We start from the raw sequence: 15660 nt of genomic DNA, 5'->3' as shown, positions 1-15660 counted from the left end.
TTTAAGTATAATGTACACTACCGTTCAAAAGTTTGGGGTCACATTGAAATGTCCTTATTTTTGAAGGAAAAGCACTGTACTTTTCAATGAAGATAACTTTAAACTAGTCCTAACTTTAAACAAATGCACTCTATACATTGCTAATGTGGTAAATGACTATTCTAGCTGCAAATGCCTGGTTTTTGGTGCAAAATCTACAAAGGTGAATAGAGGCCCATTTCCAGCAACTATCACTCCAGTGTTCTAATGGTACAATGTGTTTGCTCATTGGCTCAGAAGGCTAATTGATGATTAGAAAACCCTTGTGCAATCATGTTCACACATCTGAAAACAGTCTAGCTCGTTACAGAAGCTACAAAACTGACCTTCCTGTGAGCAGATTGAGTTTCTGGAGCATCACATTTGTGGGGTCAATTAAACGCTCAAAATGGCCAGAAAAAGAGAACTTTCATCTGAAACTCGACAGTCTATTCTTGTTCTTAGAAATGAAGGCTATTCCATGCGAGAAATTGCTAAGAAATTGAAGATTTCCTAAAAGGGTGTGTACTACTCCCTTCAGAGGACAGCACAAACAGGCTCTAACCAGAGTAGAAAAAGAAGTGGGAGGCCGCGTTGAACAACTAAGCAAGAAGATAAGCACATTAGAGTCTCTAGTTTGAGAAACAGACGCCTCACAGGTACCCAACTGGCATCTTCATTAAATAGTACCCGCAAAACACCAGTGTCAACATCTACAGTGAAGAGGCGGCTGCGGGATTTTGGGCTTCAGGGCAGAGTGGCAAAGAAAAAGCCATATCTGAGACTGGCCAATAAAAGAAAAAGATTAAGATGGGCAAAAGAACACAGACATTGGACAGAGGAAGACTGGAAAAAAGTATTGTGGACGGATGAATCCAAGTTTGAGGTGTTTGGATCACAAAGAAGAACGTTTGTGAGACGCAGAACAAATGAAAAGATGCTGGAAGAATGCCTGACGCCATCTGTTAAGCATGGTGGAGGTAATGTGATGGTCTGGGGTTACTTTGGTGCTGGTAAGGTGGGAGATTTGTACAGGGTAAAAGGGATTCTGAATAAGGAAGGCTATCACTCCATTTTGCAACGCCATGCCATACCCAGTGGACAGCGCTTGATTGGAACCAATTTCATCCTACAACAGGACAATGACCCTAAACACACCTCCAAATTGTGCAAGAACTATTTACAGCAGAAGCAGGCAGCTGGTATTCTATCGGTAATGGAGTGGCCAGCACAGTCACCAGATCTGAACCCCATTGAGCTGTTGTGGGAGCAGCTTGACCGTATGGTACGCCAGAAGTGCCCATCCAACCAATCCAACTTGTGGGAGATGCTTCTAGAAGCGTGGGGTGCAATTTCTCAAGCTTACCTCAACAAATTAACAGCTAGAATGTCAAAGGTGTGCAATGCTGTAATTGCTGCAAAAGGAGGATTCTTTGACGAAAGCAAAGTTTGATGTAAAAACAATGTTATTTCAAATACAAATCATTATTTCTAACCTTGTCAATGTCTTGACTCTATTTTCTATTCATTTCACAACGCATGGTGGTGAATAAGTGTGACTTTTCATGGAAAACACAAAATTGTTTGGGTGACCCCAAACTTTTGAACGGTAGTGTATATCAACAGCATTCCTCACTGTTTGTTTTGTTTTTTTAACTGCCTCACCTCTAACCCTTCATCTGACCCCATCTTGACGCTCCATGAGAAACTTTTGCTTCAAAAAGGCTGAAAAGTTTTGCGACTCACTGGGCTACACCTTTGAATTGCTATGAAATATACACTTGACAAACAACAGAGTCCATGTATATACTGGAGCCATGTGGCGATGATCTGGTTGTTTCCTTTATGGTAAGAGAGCAAGTACATCGAGTATTGGAGCTGACAAGAAAGTGCAGACAAGATAATTCTTGTGGCACTATCATAGTACATATTCTAGAATTTCTCTGCACATAGCAATGACATGGTTGGCATACTGAAATGGCATATTCTTACATCACCTCACCCTTAGGGCAAAGTCAGACAAGCGTGTATTAGAACTATTGCTTTCCTATAATGTGATCACATGTCTGCATTTTACAGGTGTGAAAATACTCGCACCTGTAAAAATAGGACATGCGTGCACCGCATTGATCCGTGCTCTGCAAGAATCCCTGCGGGAAATTCTCTCATTACTGACAGCTTTGACAGAGGACCGTGATGATCTCCCATTGTTTTTAATGGGGCCAGCGCTGCAGCCGCCCCATTGAAAGCAATGGGATGCAGGCAACCCCTGCAGTGATTTTCGGGAAAGGGCTTGAAATATAAGCCCTTCTTTGAAAATCATCCCTAACTTGTGTAAAAAATAAAAAATATATATATTCACCTCTCCAGCGCTGTCTGGGCTGACCGCTGCCTGTGATTGGGGAGTACAGTACTGGGGAGCCAAGGGTCAAGATGCACCGAGCCCTGACAGTGCCGGAGAGGAGAGAATATCTATTTTTTACACAAGTTAAGGATGATTTTTCAGGGAAGGGCTTATATTTAAAGCCCTTCCCGGAAAATCACTGCAGGGGGTGCCTGCATCCCATTGCTTGTAATGGGGCCAGCTGCTGTAGCGTCAGCCCCATTGAAAGCAATGGGCATGGAGCTTTGGTCATGCATATTTTGCACATCCGTGCAGTGCATTTTTTTGCGCAGCACAAATGCATCAAAATACACGCTCGTCTGACTGAGGCCTTATTAGTAGAATCACCACTGAAAAAAAAAACAATAGAAGGATAGGGTCTTTACAATAAATATAACATTTAGCTATACATTGTTGAATGCGGAACTCACCCAGTATCACAAATATATGTTACTCTGGAGCCAAAGTTAAAGTCGTCAACCTCCATCTGAGCATTATCTACTTCTCCAGGATTACCACAGGATTTAGCTGTGGAGAACAATACAATATCAAATTAAAGTGTACCTCCTGTTAAAATAGTTTTTGAAGAAAACGTCAGTATAAAGCATTCTAATTAGAGATGAGCGAGCGCGCTCGTTTAAAGCTGATGCCCAACCGAGCATCGGTCTTGTCGAGTAACTGATTACTCGACCGAGCACCATGCGCGGGGGCGGGGGAGCGGATGGGAATGGGGAGGAGCGGGGAGGAGTGGGGGGGGAGGGAGAGTGAGAGAGAGAGATCTCTCTCACTCTTTCCCCTGCCGTCCCCCGCATAATTTGTTCAGGGGACGGTGACTGCATATTTCTATTAGTGGATTTATTAATTAGGTTAACTGAAGTTCCTGCAAGACTAAGTTACTTCAGAGGAGACTCTTATTTTCAAACAGCATCTGTGGAGTTATTTATGCCTGGCCAGTGTAAACTATTTATTGACTCTGATAATTCTGTTTTGTGTGCACAATCTTGAGGACACTCAATTGCCAAGGGCACAGAGTGAGCTTTAGCATTAATGAAATGTTAGTAAAATGTTTGCATTGTATCCAAATACTATTGTATGTTATTGCCATACTATTCTTTATTGTACATTCAAAAAACATTGTTTGTTCAGCTGAACTGGTGTAAAGCCTCTCCATATCCGGCTTTATAGTCTGCAGTCAGTTACAGTTTTACCTATCAGGGCATAGGAAAAAAAACATCTGCTCCTTCAAAAGGTCCTGAAAATTAGGTAAATACAACCTCAGATGAACATCAATGTGGGAAAAATTACACCATGTCATTATTTAACAAAAACTAGGCCAAAATGCAGAAACGGTATTGTAAAAAATTAAGCTCACCCTTACTGCTTCCATAGGAATTATGAGGATAAGTAGCAGCCAGGTACTACTAATGAAATGCTGTTGATTGATTGATCATCAGCAAGTGTGACCATCTCTATAAAAGCAGAGGTTTGGGCAGTTTGCTGGTCTGGAGCATTCAGGCATGTGTTAATACAATGCCAAGGAGGAAAGACCTCAGCAATGATCTTGGAAAAGCAATTGTTGCTGCCCATCAATCTAGGAAGGCTTATGAGGCCATTTCCAAACAATTTGAACTCCATTACCATTATTCTGCATTGAGAAAGATTATTCACAAGTGAAAAACATTCAGGACAGCTGACAATTTTCCCAAGAGTGGACATCCCAGAAAATTTACCCCACAATCAGAGAAATTGCAAAAAACCCAAGAGCTATATCTCAGATTTTAAAGGCCTCGTTCAGCATGTTATATATTCAGGTTCATGGCAGTACATTAGAAAAAGACTGAACAAGAATGGCTTATTTGGAAGGGTTGCCAGGAGAAAGCATCTTTCTAAAAAGAACATAACAACGCAGCTAAAGTTTGAAAAATTGCATCTGAATACACTTCCAGAAGAATGTCCTTTAGAAAGACGAGACCAAAGTGGAGATGTTTCTCTATAATGCCCAGCGAAAACAAAACACAGCATATCAGTACAAACACCCCATGCCAACTGTCAAGCACGGTGGGGATTTGAATGATTTAGACTTGTTTTGCATCCTTAGGACCTGGGCACCTTTCAGGCATAAACTTCTCTATGTACCAAAATATTCTAGAGCCAATGTGAGGCCATCTATCCAAAAGCTGGGGCATGTAACAGAACAATAATCCCAAGCACACCAGCAAATCTACATCAGAATGGCTGAAAAAGAGAAGGTGTAGCAATGACCCAGACAAACGACAGACCTCAACTCAAATGCTGTGCTTGGATCTTAAAGGCCCATTTACATGAAACGAGTGTCAGTCAAATGATGCCTGACACTCGTCCCCGTGTATACTCGCTCCCGTGCTGTTACACAGGAGCAAGTATCGCTGACAGTGCATCCAACAGGGAGGTGGGGCGGCTGGAGAAGAGTTCTCTCTTCGCTCTCTCCCCACCCCTCTCTATTCATTGTAAGCAGCAGCCATTCAGTATGTATTGTTCAGTTTTTAAGCATGCTTAAACTGAACAACTGGACAATTCTCGTCCAGTCATTCAGTTTAAGCATGCTTTTACACAGGCGATTATCTTTCAAAACCTCCCTGGCAGCGCAGGAGCCTGAACAACCAGAATGATAATCATCCCATGTAAATGGATCTCTCTCATTCTCTCCCCCGCTATCCCCCGCCGCCCCACCGAGCACGCTCGGACAAGAATGCAGTTACTCGAGAAGATTGAGGCTCGCTCGAGTAACTCACTTATCCGAGCGTGCTCGCTCATCTCTAGTATATATATATTTCATTTTTCACACTGCTTTTCATTTTGGCCTACTTTTTGGTAAATAGACACTGTGTAATTCATCATTGGTATTGTTCATCTGAGGTTGTACTTACCTAATTTTAAGACCTTCTAAGGATCAGATTTTTTTCATTGTGTCCTGATATGTAGAATCTCAGAATTCAAAGAAGGTCTACCAGATTTTTTCATGACTGTATCTTTAAAAGGGTTGAAGTTCTGTTTCTTTGCTGATACACAGCTCCAAATACCCTACTGTCCTTTACACACCTGTAGAAATAAATGGATTGTACAACCCCATGTTTTTTTGTTTTTTTTTAACAGCCCCTAAAAGGCTATAAAATGACAAAAGTAATAATACTCACATTACCAATCTCATCCCACGTTGCTTGCTGGATGCCCGGCCTGTCTCTATTTACCCATCTCCAGCAGTAACATGTCGACACGCTGTAGGCAATCCCTGGCTGCAGCGGTGATGCCTTAAAAATATGGAGGTCACCACTGTGGCCAGTGTTTGCTTGCAGTGGTTTCATTTCATCTCAACATGTTATGGCTGGAATTGGGTGAATGGAGACTGGTGGGGAAGCCGGGAAGTGGGCATGGGAGCAGCAGGAGATTGGTAAAGTGAATGTTACTCATTGTAAGCTCTTTGTACAAATAATAATCAGGCTGGACAACTCATTTCAATAATAGAAGTCTGGCTCAGGCCCAATTCACACAGGCAGATTTGATTTGCGGAACCTGTGGTGGGGGAAATTTGCAAATCAAGCCACCCATAGGGATGCATGGGCGCCCGCAGAAGAGCTAGAAGCATGCGGATGTGATTCTTTTTTTCCCAGCGTGCGGATCGCACGCGAGGGAAGAAATTGCAGCATGCTCCATTTTCCTGCAGATTCCGCAAGGATGGCTTCCATTGAAGTCAATGGAAGCTGTCCGGTCTGCGGCACACCTGCAGCTGTCACTGCGGACATGCCACAGATACGCGGTAAAGCACGAGATTTAAAAAAAAAAACAAGCACTGCGCATGCACCGTGCACATCAGCTGGCGTGGCCGGTTGCATCCACTGTGCTGAAGAAAGAAGATCTGGCCATGACGCAGGACACCTGCGCTGGATCCGAAGAGGTGAGAAAATGTCTTTTATGCCCATGTCAGCGGGCACGGCTGGATTCCGCTGTGGGATTTAGCAGCGGAATCCGTGCGTGCCCGTGTGCATGAGGTCTAAATCTGGTATATATTGTGCGGTCTGCATTAATCTCCTTCTCTGCCTCAAGTTTTTTCGCCCCTTAAAGCTACAAGTGCTACATTTCATAAACCTAGTCCTACTAGTGGTCAAGACGCTCAATATATACGATATATACGCATGGATTCTGCTGCTGAATCCCACATATTTGCATAATCTGAAGCTCTATGTTTGTTAGAAAATAGTGCAACTTACGTTTACATTGTATTTGTGGTAGAGTCCACGTGAAATCAGTCGTGCATATTGCAGGCTTTTGTCCGGATCGAAAACGAACATAACCAAGTTGGCAAACATACTCTGCCTTTGAACCCACAGGAAATATAGTTTTTTCCAAATATTCCTCTTTAGGTACTGCACGAACAAGTGGTGGGGGAGGTCCGCAAAAAGATTCTAAAGTGATATATGATTAATGAATTAGTAATATGTTTTGCATTACCACTCTTGACTGCACATTGATGTGATATTAATTGTGGTAGCGGTTTGCCCAGAACTAGTTCACTATCTATATGCAGCAATACTGTGTTGGCATACCTTTAAACATTCTGAACTCAAAGTTAGTATAGTCTTCTCCCTACTAAGGGAAAAATAAGTACATTTTTCATATGGCCATATTATTTATGGCTTCTAAAGTTCCCCCATAATAATGCCAAAGAGAATACCCCAACAGCAGTGGTAGCCTAATCAAAGTGTCCCCATAATGTGGTACCTAGTAGTAATCTTTAGTAATGTCCAGCTTTAATGCTAATGTTTTATAATTAGAGATGAGCGAGCACCAAAATGCTCGGGTGCTCGTTACTCGGGACGAAATTTTCGCGATGCTCGAGGGTTCGTTTTGAGTAACGAACCCCATTGAAGTCAATGGGCGACTCGAGCATTTTTGTATATCGCCAATGCTCGCTAAGGTTTCCATTTGTGAAAATCGGGGCAATTCAAGAAAGTGATGGGAACGACACAGCAACGGATAGGGCAGGCGAGGGGCTACATGTTGGGCTGCATCTCAAGTTCCCAGGTCCCACTATTAAGCCACAATAGCGGCAAGAGTGGGCCCCCCCCCCCCCCCCAACAACTTTTACTTCTGAAAAGCCCTCATTAGCAATGCATACCTTAGCTAAGCACCACACTACCTCCAACAAAGCACAATCACTGCCTGCATGACACTCCGCTGCCACTTCTCCTGGGTTACATGCTGCCCAACCGCCCGCCCCCCCCCCCCCCCCCCCCGCGCGCGCGCACGACGCACTGTCCACAGCGCACACCAACGTGTCCCTGCGCAGCCTTCAGCTGCACTCATGCCACACCACCCTCATGTCTATTTATAAGTGCGTCTGCCATGAGGAACCGCAGGCACACACTGCAGAGGGTTGGCACGGCTAGGCAGCGACCCTCTTTAAAAGGGGCGGGGCGATAGCCCACAATGCTGTACAGAAGCAATGAGAAATATAATCCTGTGCCACCGCCATCAGGAGCTGCACACGTGGGCATAGCAATGGGGAACCTATGTGCCACACACTATTCATTCTGTCAAGGTGTCTGCATGCCCCAGTCAGACCGCGTTTTTTTATAAATAGTCACAGGCAGGTACAACTCCGCAATGGGAATTCTGTGTGCACCCACAGCATGGGTGGCTCCCTGGAACCCACCGGCTGTACATAAATGTATCCCATTGCAGTGCCCATCACAGCTGAGGTAACGTCCGATTAAATGCAGGTGGGCTTCAGCCCACACTGCATGCCCCAGTCAGACTGGGGTTCTTTAGAAGTGTACACATGGAGTTACAACTCCGTGTGGACCGACAGCATGGGTGGGTGCCAGGAAGCTACCGGCGGTACATAAATATATCCCATTGCATTGCCCATCACAGCTGATGTAACGTCAGCTTTAATGCAGGTGGGAAAAAAATTAATTGGATTACACTGTAGGCGAGGGCCCCAAAAAATTGGTGTACCAACAGTACTAATGTACCTCATAAAAATTGCCCATGCCCAACCAAGAGGGCAGGTGAAACCCATTAATCGCTTTGGTTAATGTGGCTTAATTGGTAACTAGGCCTGGAGGCAGCCCAGTTAAAATAAAAATTGGTTCAGGTGAAAGTTTCAACGCTTTAATGAGCATTGAAATGTATAAAAATTGTTTACAAAAATTATATGACTGAGCCTTGTGGGCCTAAGAAAAATTGCCCGTTCGGCGTGATTACGTGAGGTTTCAGGAGGAGGAGCAGGAGGAGGAGGATAAATAGAATACACAGATTGATGAAGCAAAAAGGTCCCCGTTTTTGATGGTGGTGATAGAGTACGATGCTTCCATCCGCGGGTGCAGCCTACGTATTGCTTAGGTATCGCTGCTGTCCGCTGGTGGAGAAGAGAAGTCTGGGGAAATCCAGGCTTTGTTCATCTTGATGAGTGTAAGCCTGTCGGCACTGTCGGTTGACAGGCGGGTACGCTTATCCGTGATGATTCCCCCAGCCGCACTAAACACCCTCTCTGACAAGACGGTAGCCGCAGGACAAGCAAGCACCTCCAGGGCATACAGCGCGAGTTCAGGCCATGTGTCCAGCTTCGACACCCAGTAGTTGTAGGGGGAAGAGGCGTCACCGAGGACGGTCGTGCGATCGGCTACGTACTCCCTCACCATCCTTTTACAGTGCTCCCGCCAACTCAGCCTTGACTGGGGAGCGGTGACACAGTCTTGCTGAGGAGCCATAAAGCTGGCAAAGGCCTTGGAGAATGTTCCCCTACCTGCGCTGTACATGCTGCCTGATCTCTGCGCCTCCCCTGCTACCTGGCCCTCGGAACTGCACTTTCTGCCACTAGCGCTGTCGGATGGGAATGTTACCATCAGTTTGTCCGCCAGGGTCCTGTGGTATAGCATCACTCTTGAACCCCTTTCCTCTTCGGGTATGAGAGTGGAAAGGTTCTCCTTATACCGTGGGTCGAGCAGTGTATACACCCAGTAATCCGTAGTGGCCAGAATGCGTGTAACGCGAGGGTCTCGAGAAAGGCATCCTAACATGAAGTCAGCCATGTGTGCCAGGGTACCTGTACGCAACACATGGCTGTCCTCACTAGGAAGATCACTTTCAGGATCCTCCTCCTCTTCCTCCTCCTCCTCCTCCGGCCATACACGCTGAAAGGATGACAGGCAAGCAGCATGGGTACCCTCAGCAGTGGGCCAAGCTGTCTCTTCCCCTCCTCCTCATCCTCCTCATGCTCCTCCTCCTCCTCCTCCTCAACGCACTGAGATATAGACATGAGGGTGCTCTGACTATCCAGCGACATACTGTCTTCCCTCGCCTGTGTTTCCGAGCGCAAAGCGTCTGCCTTTATGCTTTGCAGGGAACTTCTCAAGAGGCATAGCAGAGGAATGGTGACGCTAATGATTGCAGCATCCCTGCTCACCATCTGGGTAGACTCCTCAAAGTTTCCAAGGACCTGGCAGATGGCTGCCAACCAGGCCCACTCTTCTGTAAAGAATTGAGGAGGCTGACTCCCACTACGCCGCCCATGTTGGAGTTGGTATTTCACTATAGCTCTACGCTGCTCATAGAGTCTGGCCAACATGTGGAGCGTAGAGTTCCACCGTGTGGGCACGTCGCACAGCAGTCGGTGCACTGGCAGATTAAACCGATGTTGCAGGGTCCGCAGGGTGGCAGCGTCCGTCTTGGACTTGCGGAAATGTTCGCTGACCCGGCGCACCTTTCCGAGCAGGTATGACAAGTGTGGGTAGCTTTTCAGAAAGTGCTGAACCACCAAATTAAAGACATGGGCCAGGCATGGCACGTGCGTGAGGCTGCCGAGCTGCAGAGCCGCCACCAGGTTACAGCCGTTGTCACACACGACCATGCCGGGTTGGAGGCTCAGCGGCGAAAGCCAGCGGTCGGTCTGCTCTGTCAGACCCTGCAGCAGTTCGTGGGCCGTGTGCCTCTTCTCTCCTAAGCTGAGTAGTTTCAGCACGGCCTGCTGACGCTTGCCCACCGCTGTGCTGCCACACCGCGCGACACCGACTACTGGCGACGTGCTGCTGCTGACACATCTTGATTGCGAGACAGAGGTTGCGTTGGAGGAGGAGGAGGAGGAGGAGGGTGGTTTAGTGGAGGAAGCATACACTGCCGCAGATACCAGCACCGAGCTGGGGCCCGCAATCCTGGGGGTGGGTAGGACGTGAGCGGTCCCAGGCTCTGACTCTGTCCCAGCCTCCACTAAATTCACCCAATGTGCCGTCAGGGAGATATAGTGGCCCTGCCCGCCTGTGCTTGTCCACGTGTCCGTTGTTAAGTGGACCTTGGCAGTAACCGCGTTGGTGAGGGCGCGTACAATGTTGCGGGAGACATGGACGTGCAGGGCTGGGACGGCACATCGGGAAAAGTAGTGGCGACTGGGAACCGAGTAGCGCAGGGCCACCGCCGCCATCATGCTTTTGAAAGCCTCCGTTTCCACAAGCCTATACGGCAGCATCTCCAGGCTGATCAATTTGGCTATGTACACGTTTAACGCTTGAGCGTGCGGGTGCGTGGCGGCATACTTGCGCTTGCGCTCAAACAGTTGCGCTAGCGACGTCTGGACGCTGCGCTGAGAGACATTGCTGGATGGGGCCAAGGACAGCGGAGGTGAGGGTGTGGGTGCAGGCCGGTAGGCACTCGTGCCTGTGTCCTCAGAAGGGGGTTGGATCTCAGTGGCAGGTTGGGGCACAGGGGGAGAGGCAGTGGTGCAAACCGAAGGCGGTGAACGGCCTTCGTCCCACCTTGTGGGGTGCTTGGCCATAATATGCCTGCGCATGCTGGTGGTGGTTGCTCCCCAGCTGATCTTGGCGCGACAAAGGTTGCACACCACTGTTCGTCGGTCGTCAGGCGTCTCTGTGAAAAACTGGAATGGTGACGCTAATGATTGCAGCATCCCTGCTCACCATCTGGGTAGACTCCTCAAAGTTTCCAAGGACCTGGCAGATGGCTGCCAACCAGGCCCACTCTTCTGTAAAGAATTGAGGAGGCTGACTCCCACTACGCCGCCCATGTTGGAGTTGGTATTTCACTATAGCTCTACGCTGCTCATAGTCTGGCCAACATGTGGAGCGTAGCGTTCCACCGTGTGGGCACGTCGCACAGCAGTCGGTGCACTGGCAGATTAAACCGATGTTGCAGGGTCTGCAGGGTGGCAGCGTCCGTCTTGGACTTGCGGAAATGTTCGCTGACCCGGCGCACCTTTCCGAGCAGGTATGACAAGTGTGGGTAGCTTTTCAGAAAGCGCTGAACCACCAAATTAAAGACATGGGCCAGGCATGGCACGTGCGTGAGGCTGCCGAGCTGCAGAGCCGCCACCAGGTTACAGCCGTTGTCACACACGACCATGCCGGGTTGGAGGCTCAGGGGCGAAAGCCAGCGGTCGGTCTGCTCTGTCAGACCCTGCAGCAGTTCGTGGGCCGTGTGCCTCTTCTCTCCTAAGCTGAGTAGTTTCAGCACGGCCTGCTGACGCTAGCCCACCGCTGTGCTGCCACGCCGCGCGACACCGACTGCTGGCGACGTGCTGCTGCTGACACATCTTGATTGCGAGACAGAGGTTGCGTTGGAGGAGGAGGAGGAGGAGGAGGGTGGTTTAGTGGAGGAAGCATACACTGCCGCAGATACCAGCACCGAGCTGGGGCCCGCAATTCTGGGGGTGGGTAGGACGTGAGCGGTCCCAGGCTCTGACTCTGTCCCAGCCTCCACTAAATTCACCCAATGTGCCGTCAGGGAGATATAGTGGCCCTGCCCGCCTGTGCTTGTCCACGTGTCCGTTGTTAAGTGGACCTTGGCAGTAACCGCGTTGGTGAGGGCGCGTACAATGTTGCGGGAGACGTGGTCGTGCAGGGCTGGGACGGCACATCGGGAAAAGTAGTGGCGACTGGGAACCGAGTAGCGCAGGGCCGCCACCGCCATCATGCTTTTGAAAGCCTCCGTTTCCACAAGCCTATACGGCAGCATCTCCAGGCTGATCAATTTGGCTATGTACACGTTTAACGCTTGAGCGTGCGGGTGCGTGGCGGCATACTTGCGCTTGCGCTCAAACAGTTGCGCTAGCGACGTCTGGACGCTACGCTGAGAGACATTGCTGGATGGGGCCGAGGACAGCGGAGGTGAGGGTGTGGGCGCAGGCCGGTAGGCACTCGTGCCTGTGTCCTCAGAAGGGGGTTGGATCTCAGTGGCAGGTTGGGGCACAGGGGGAGAGGCAGTGGTGCAAACCGAAGGCGGTGAACGGCCTTCGTCCCACCTTGTGGGGTGCTTGGCCATAATATGCCTGCGCATGCTGGTGGTGGTTGCTCCCCAGCTGATCTTGGCGCGACAAAGGTTGCACACCACTGTTCGTCGGTCGTCTGGCGTCTCTGTGAAAAACTGCCACACCTTAGAGCACCTTGGCCTCTGCAGGGTGGCATGGCGCGAGGGGGCGCTTTGGGAAACAGTTGGTGGATTATTCGGTCTGGCCCTGCCTCTACCCCTGGCCACCGCACTGGCTCGGCCTGTGCCCACACCTTGCCTTGGGCCTCCGCGTCCTCGCCCGCGTCCACGTCCTCTAGGCCTACCCCTACCCCTCAGTATGCTGTATTACCAGTAGTGCAGAAACAGAACGCTGTAATTAAATGTGCCGCTTATTGGCCTGTGGTTGGAGGCTGACTTCGCTTACGGAACGCACAGCAGAGGCAGGAAAGAATTTTGCGCAAGCCTGCTCTAACACTTAGCTGGCTGCGTATGAATTAGGACAACTACTCCCAGCAGAGACCCAGTACACTTGTGGACAGGAATACAGTGGTGATGTAAGAGGCAACACAGAGGCAGAAAAGAATTTTGACCAAGCCTGCTGTAACACTTAGCTGGCTGCATATGAATTAGGACAACTACCCCCAGCAGAGACCCAGTACACTTGTGGACAGGAATACAGCGGTGATGTAAGAGGCAACACAGAGGCAGGAAAGAATTTTGCGCAAGCCTGCTGTAACACTTAGCTGGCTGCGTATGAATTAGGACAACTACCCCCAGCAGAGACCCAGTACACTTGTGGACAGGAATACAGCGGTGATGTAAGAGGCAACACAGAGGCAGGAAAGAATTTTGCGCAAGCCTGCTGTAACACTTAGCTGGCTGCGTATGAATTAGGACAACGACCCCCAGCAGAGACCCAGTACACTTGTGGACAGGAATACAGCGGTGATGTAAGAGGCAACACAGAGGCAGAAAAGAATTTTGCGCAAGCCTGCTGTAACACTTAGCTGGCTGCGTATGAATTAGGACAACGACCCCCAGCAGAGACCCAGTACACTTGTGGACAGGAATACAGCGGTGATGTAAGAGGCAACACAGAGGCAGGAAAGAATTTTGCGCAAGCCTGCTATAACACTTAGCTGGCTGCGTATGAATTAGGACAACTACTCCCAGCAGAGACCCAGTACACTGAGGACGGTCACAGGCAGCCCAAATAGATTTTTTTTCCCAAATGTTTTTGGAAAGGCCCACTGCCCATATACACTAAATATGTCTTCTGTCCCTGCCTCACCACTACTGGCCCTGGACAATGTAAAATTACTGCAGGACGCAATGCTCTGCACGGCCGATATGCAAAAAAAAAAAAAAAGTGCAACACTGCAAAAAGCAGCCTCCACACTACTGCACACAATTAGATGTGGCCCTAAGAAGGACTGTTGGGGTTCTTGAAGCCTAAAATAACTCCTAACGCTCTCCCTATAGCAGCTCCGGCACCAGCAGCACTGTCCCTGATCTCTGTCAGAATGCATCTGTGGCGAGCCGCGGGAGGGGCCGATTTATATACTCGGGTGACACCTGATCTCGCCAGCCACTCACTGCAGGGGGGTGGTATAGAGCTTGAACGTCGCAGGGGGAAGTTGTAATGCCTTCCCTGTCTTTCTATTGGCCAGAAAAGCGCGCTAACGTCTCAGAGATGAAAGTGAAAGTAACTCGAACATCGCGTGGTGCTCGCCTCTAGTAACGAGCATCTCGAACACGCTAATACTCGAATGAGTATCAAGCTCGGACGAGTACATTCGCTCATCTCTATTTATAATGCATAACTGTTTTATGTGTCTCCTCCGTCGCGGCCGGATCAACTTTTTTCTGCACCGCAGATGCGCTTGGGACGCCGACGGCGTGTCGTGTGCAAGCGCCGTGTTTTCTTTCTTTTTTTTTAATGTCCTTTTTTCTCGCAAATCCGCGGTACAGTCGCAGTGTCAGCTGCATCTGTGCTGTGGCACAGACTGCTTCCATTGACTTCAATGGAATTCATGGAAGCCAGCCGTGCAGGAAAACCGCAGAAAATTAAGCATGCTGCAGTTGTTTTCCAGCATGTGCGATCTGCGTGCCAGGTGAAAATGACATCCGCAGGTATTTAATTACCTGCGGGTGCCCAATGATTCCCTATGGGCGCGGATCGCAAGCGCAGGAGACCCATGCGCAGGTTTTTTAAATTCCATTTTCCCCGTGGACATAAGGCCTAAACCTAACGCCACATATTATCATGTACATACTTAAGAGTATGAAAGGACTTATATGGTCCATCCAGTAAATAATCTATGTAATGTTTTTAAATTACAATATTCCTGAACTACACGAGGGCTTTACAGTAAATATAATTGTCCTCAAAGTTCCCCATATTAAGGATTTGGAAAGCTATATGCAAACATCGCGGTGCCTTTAGCTGGAATGTATACATCATTAGTGAACATGAAAACATTATGTGTTAATATAAAATGGATACCATCTAAGATAAATTGCTGCTGATGAGAAGGCATACCCCATCACTGGAGGGGAATCTCACTACAGATACTAGACCTCTGTCAAGAGAAATATTACAAGAGTTGCCCATTTGTAACTTGGTCTCCATCTTGCATCACATAACACATTAATCAGGTTAATAGTGTGTTTTAGATGTGAATATAGAGCAACTATATATTTCTGAAAGTGTATATTTATATACTGACTAGAGATGAGCGAGCACCAAAATGCTCGGGTGCTCGTTACTCGGGACGAAATTATCGCGATGCTCGAGGGTTCGTTTCGAGTAACGAACCCCATTAAAGTCAATCGGCGACCCGAGCATTTTTGTATTTCGCCGATGCTTGCTAAGGTTTTCATGTGTGAAAATCTGGGCAATTCAAGAAAGTGATGGGAACGACACAGCAACGGATAGGGCAGGCGAGGGGCTACATGTTGGGCTGCATCTCAAGTTCACAGGT

At 48.4% G+C, this 15660-nt stretch overlaps 1 protein-coding gene across 3 annotated transcripts in view; it reads right to left on the bottom strand.

Moving 5' to 3' along the window:
- The window catches only part of LOC136625751 (C4b-binding protein alpha chain-like), a 603882-nt gene that overhangs the window by 562458 nt on the left and 25764 nt on the right, over positions 1–15660 (bottom strand). For all 3 annotated transcript variants that reach the window (XM_066600213.1, XM_066600212.1, XM_066600214.1), the window contains exons 6-7: positions 6646–6840; positions 2833–2929 (exon numbers count right to left, since the gene is read on the bottom strand). In XM_066600213.1, coding sequence (XP_066456310.1) covers positions 2833–2929; positions 6646–6840 — 292 coding nt within the window. The remainder of the gene's footprint in view (positions 1–2832; positions 2930–6645; positions 6841–15660) is intronic.

The sequence above is a fragment of the Eleutherodactylus coqui genome, chromosome 4 (assembly GCF_035609145.1).
Source record: "Eleutherodactylus coqui strain aEleCoq1 chromosome 4, aEleCoq1.hap1, whole genome shotgun sequence".
Taxonomy (NCBI): domain Eukaryota; kingdom Metazoa; phylum Chordata; class Amphibia; order Anura; family Eleutherodactylidae; genus Eleutherodactylus; species Eleutherodactylus coqui.
The sequence above is the reverse complement of the archived record's forward strand: the minus strand, read 5'-3'. Positions and strand labels throughout refer to the sequence as shown.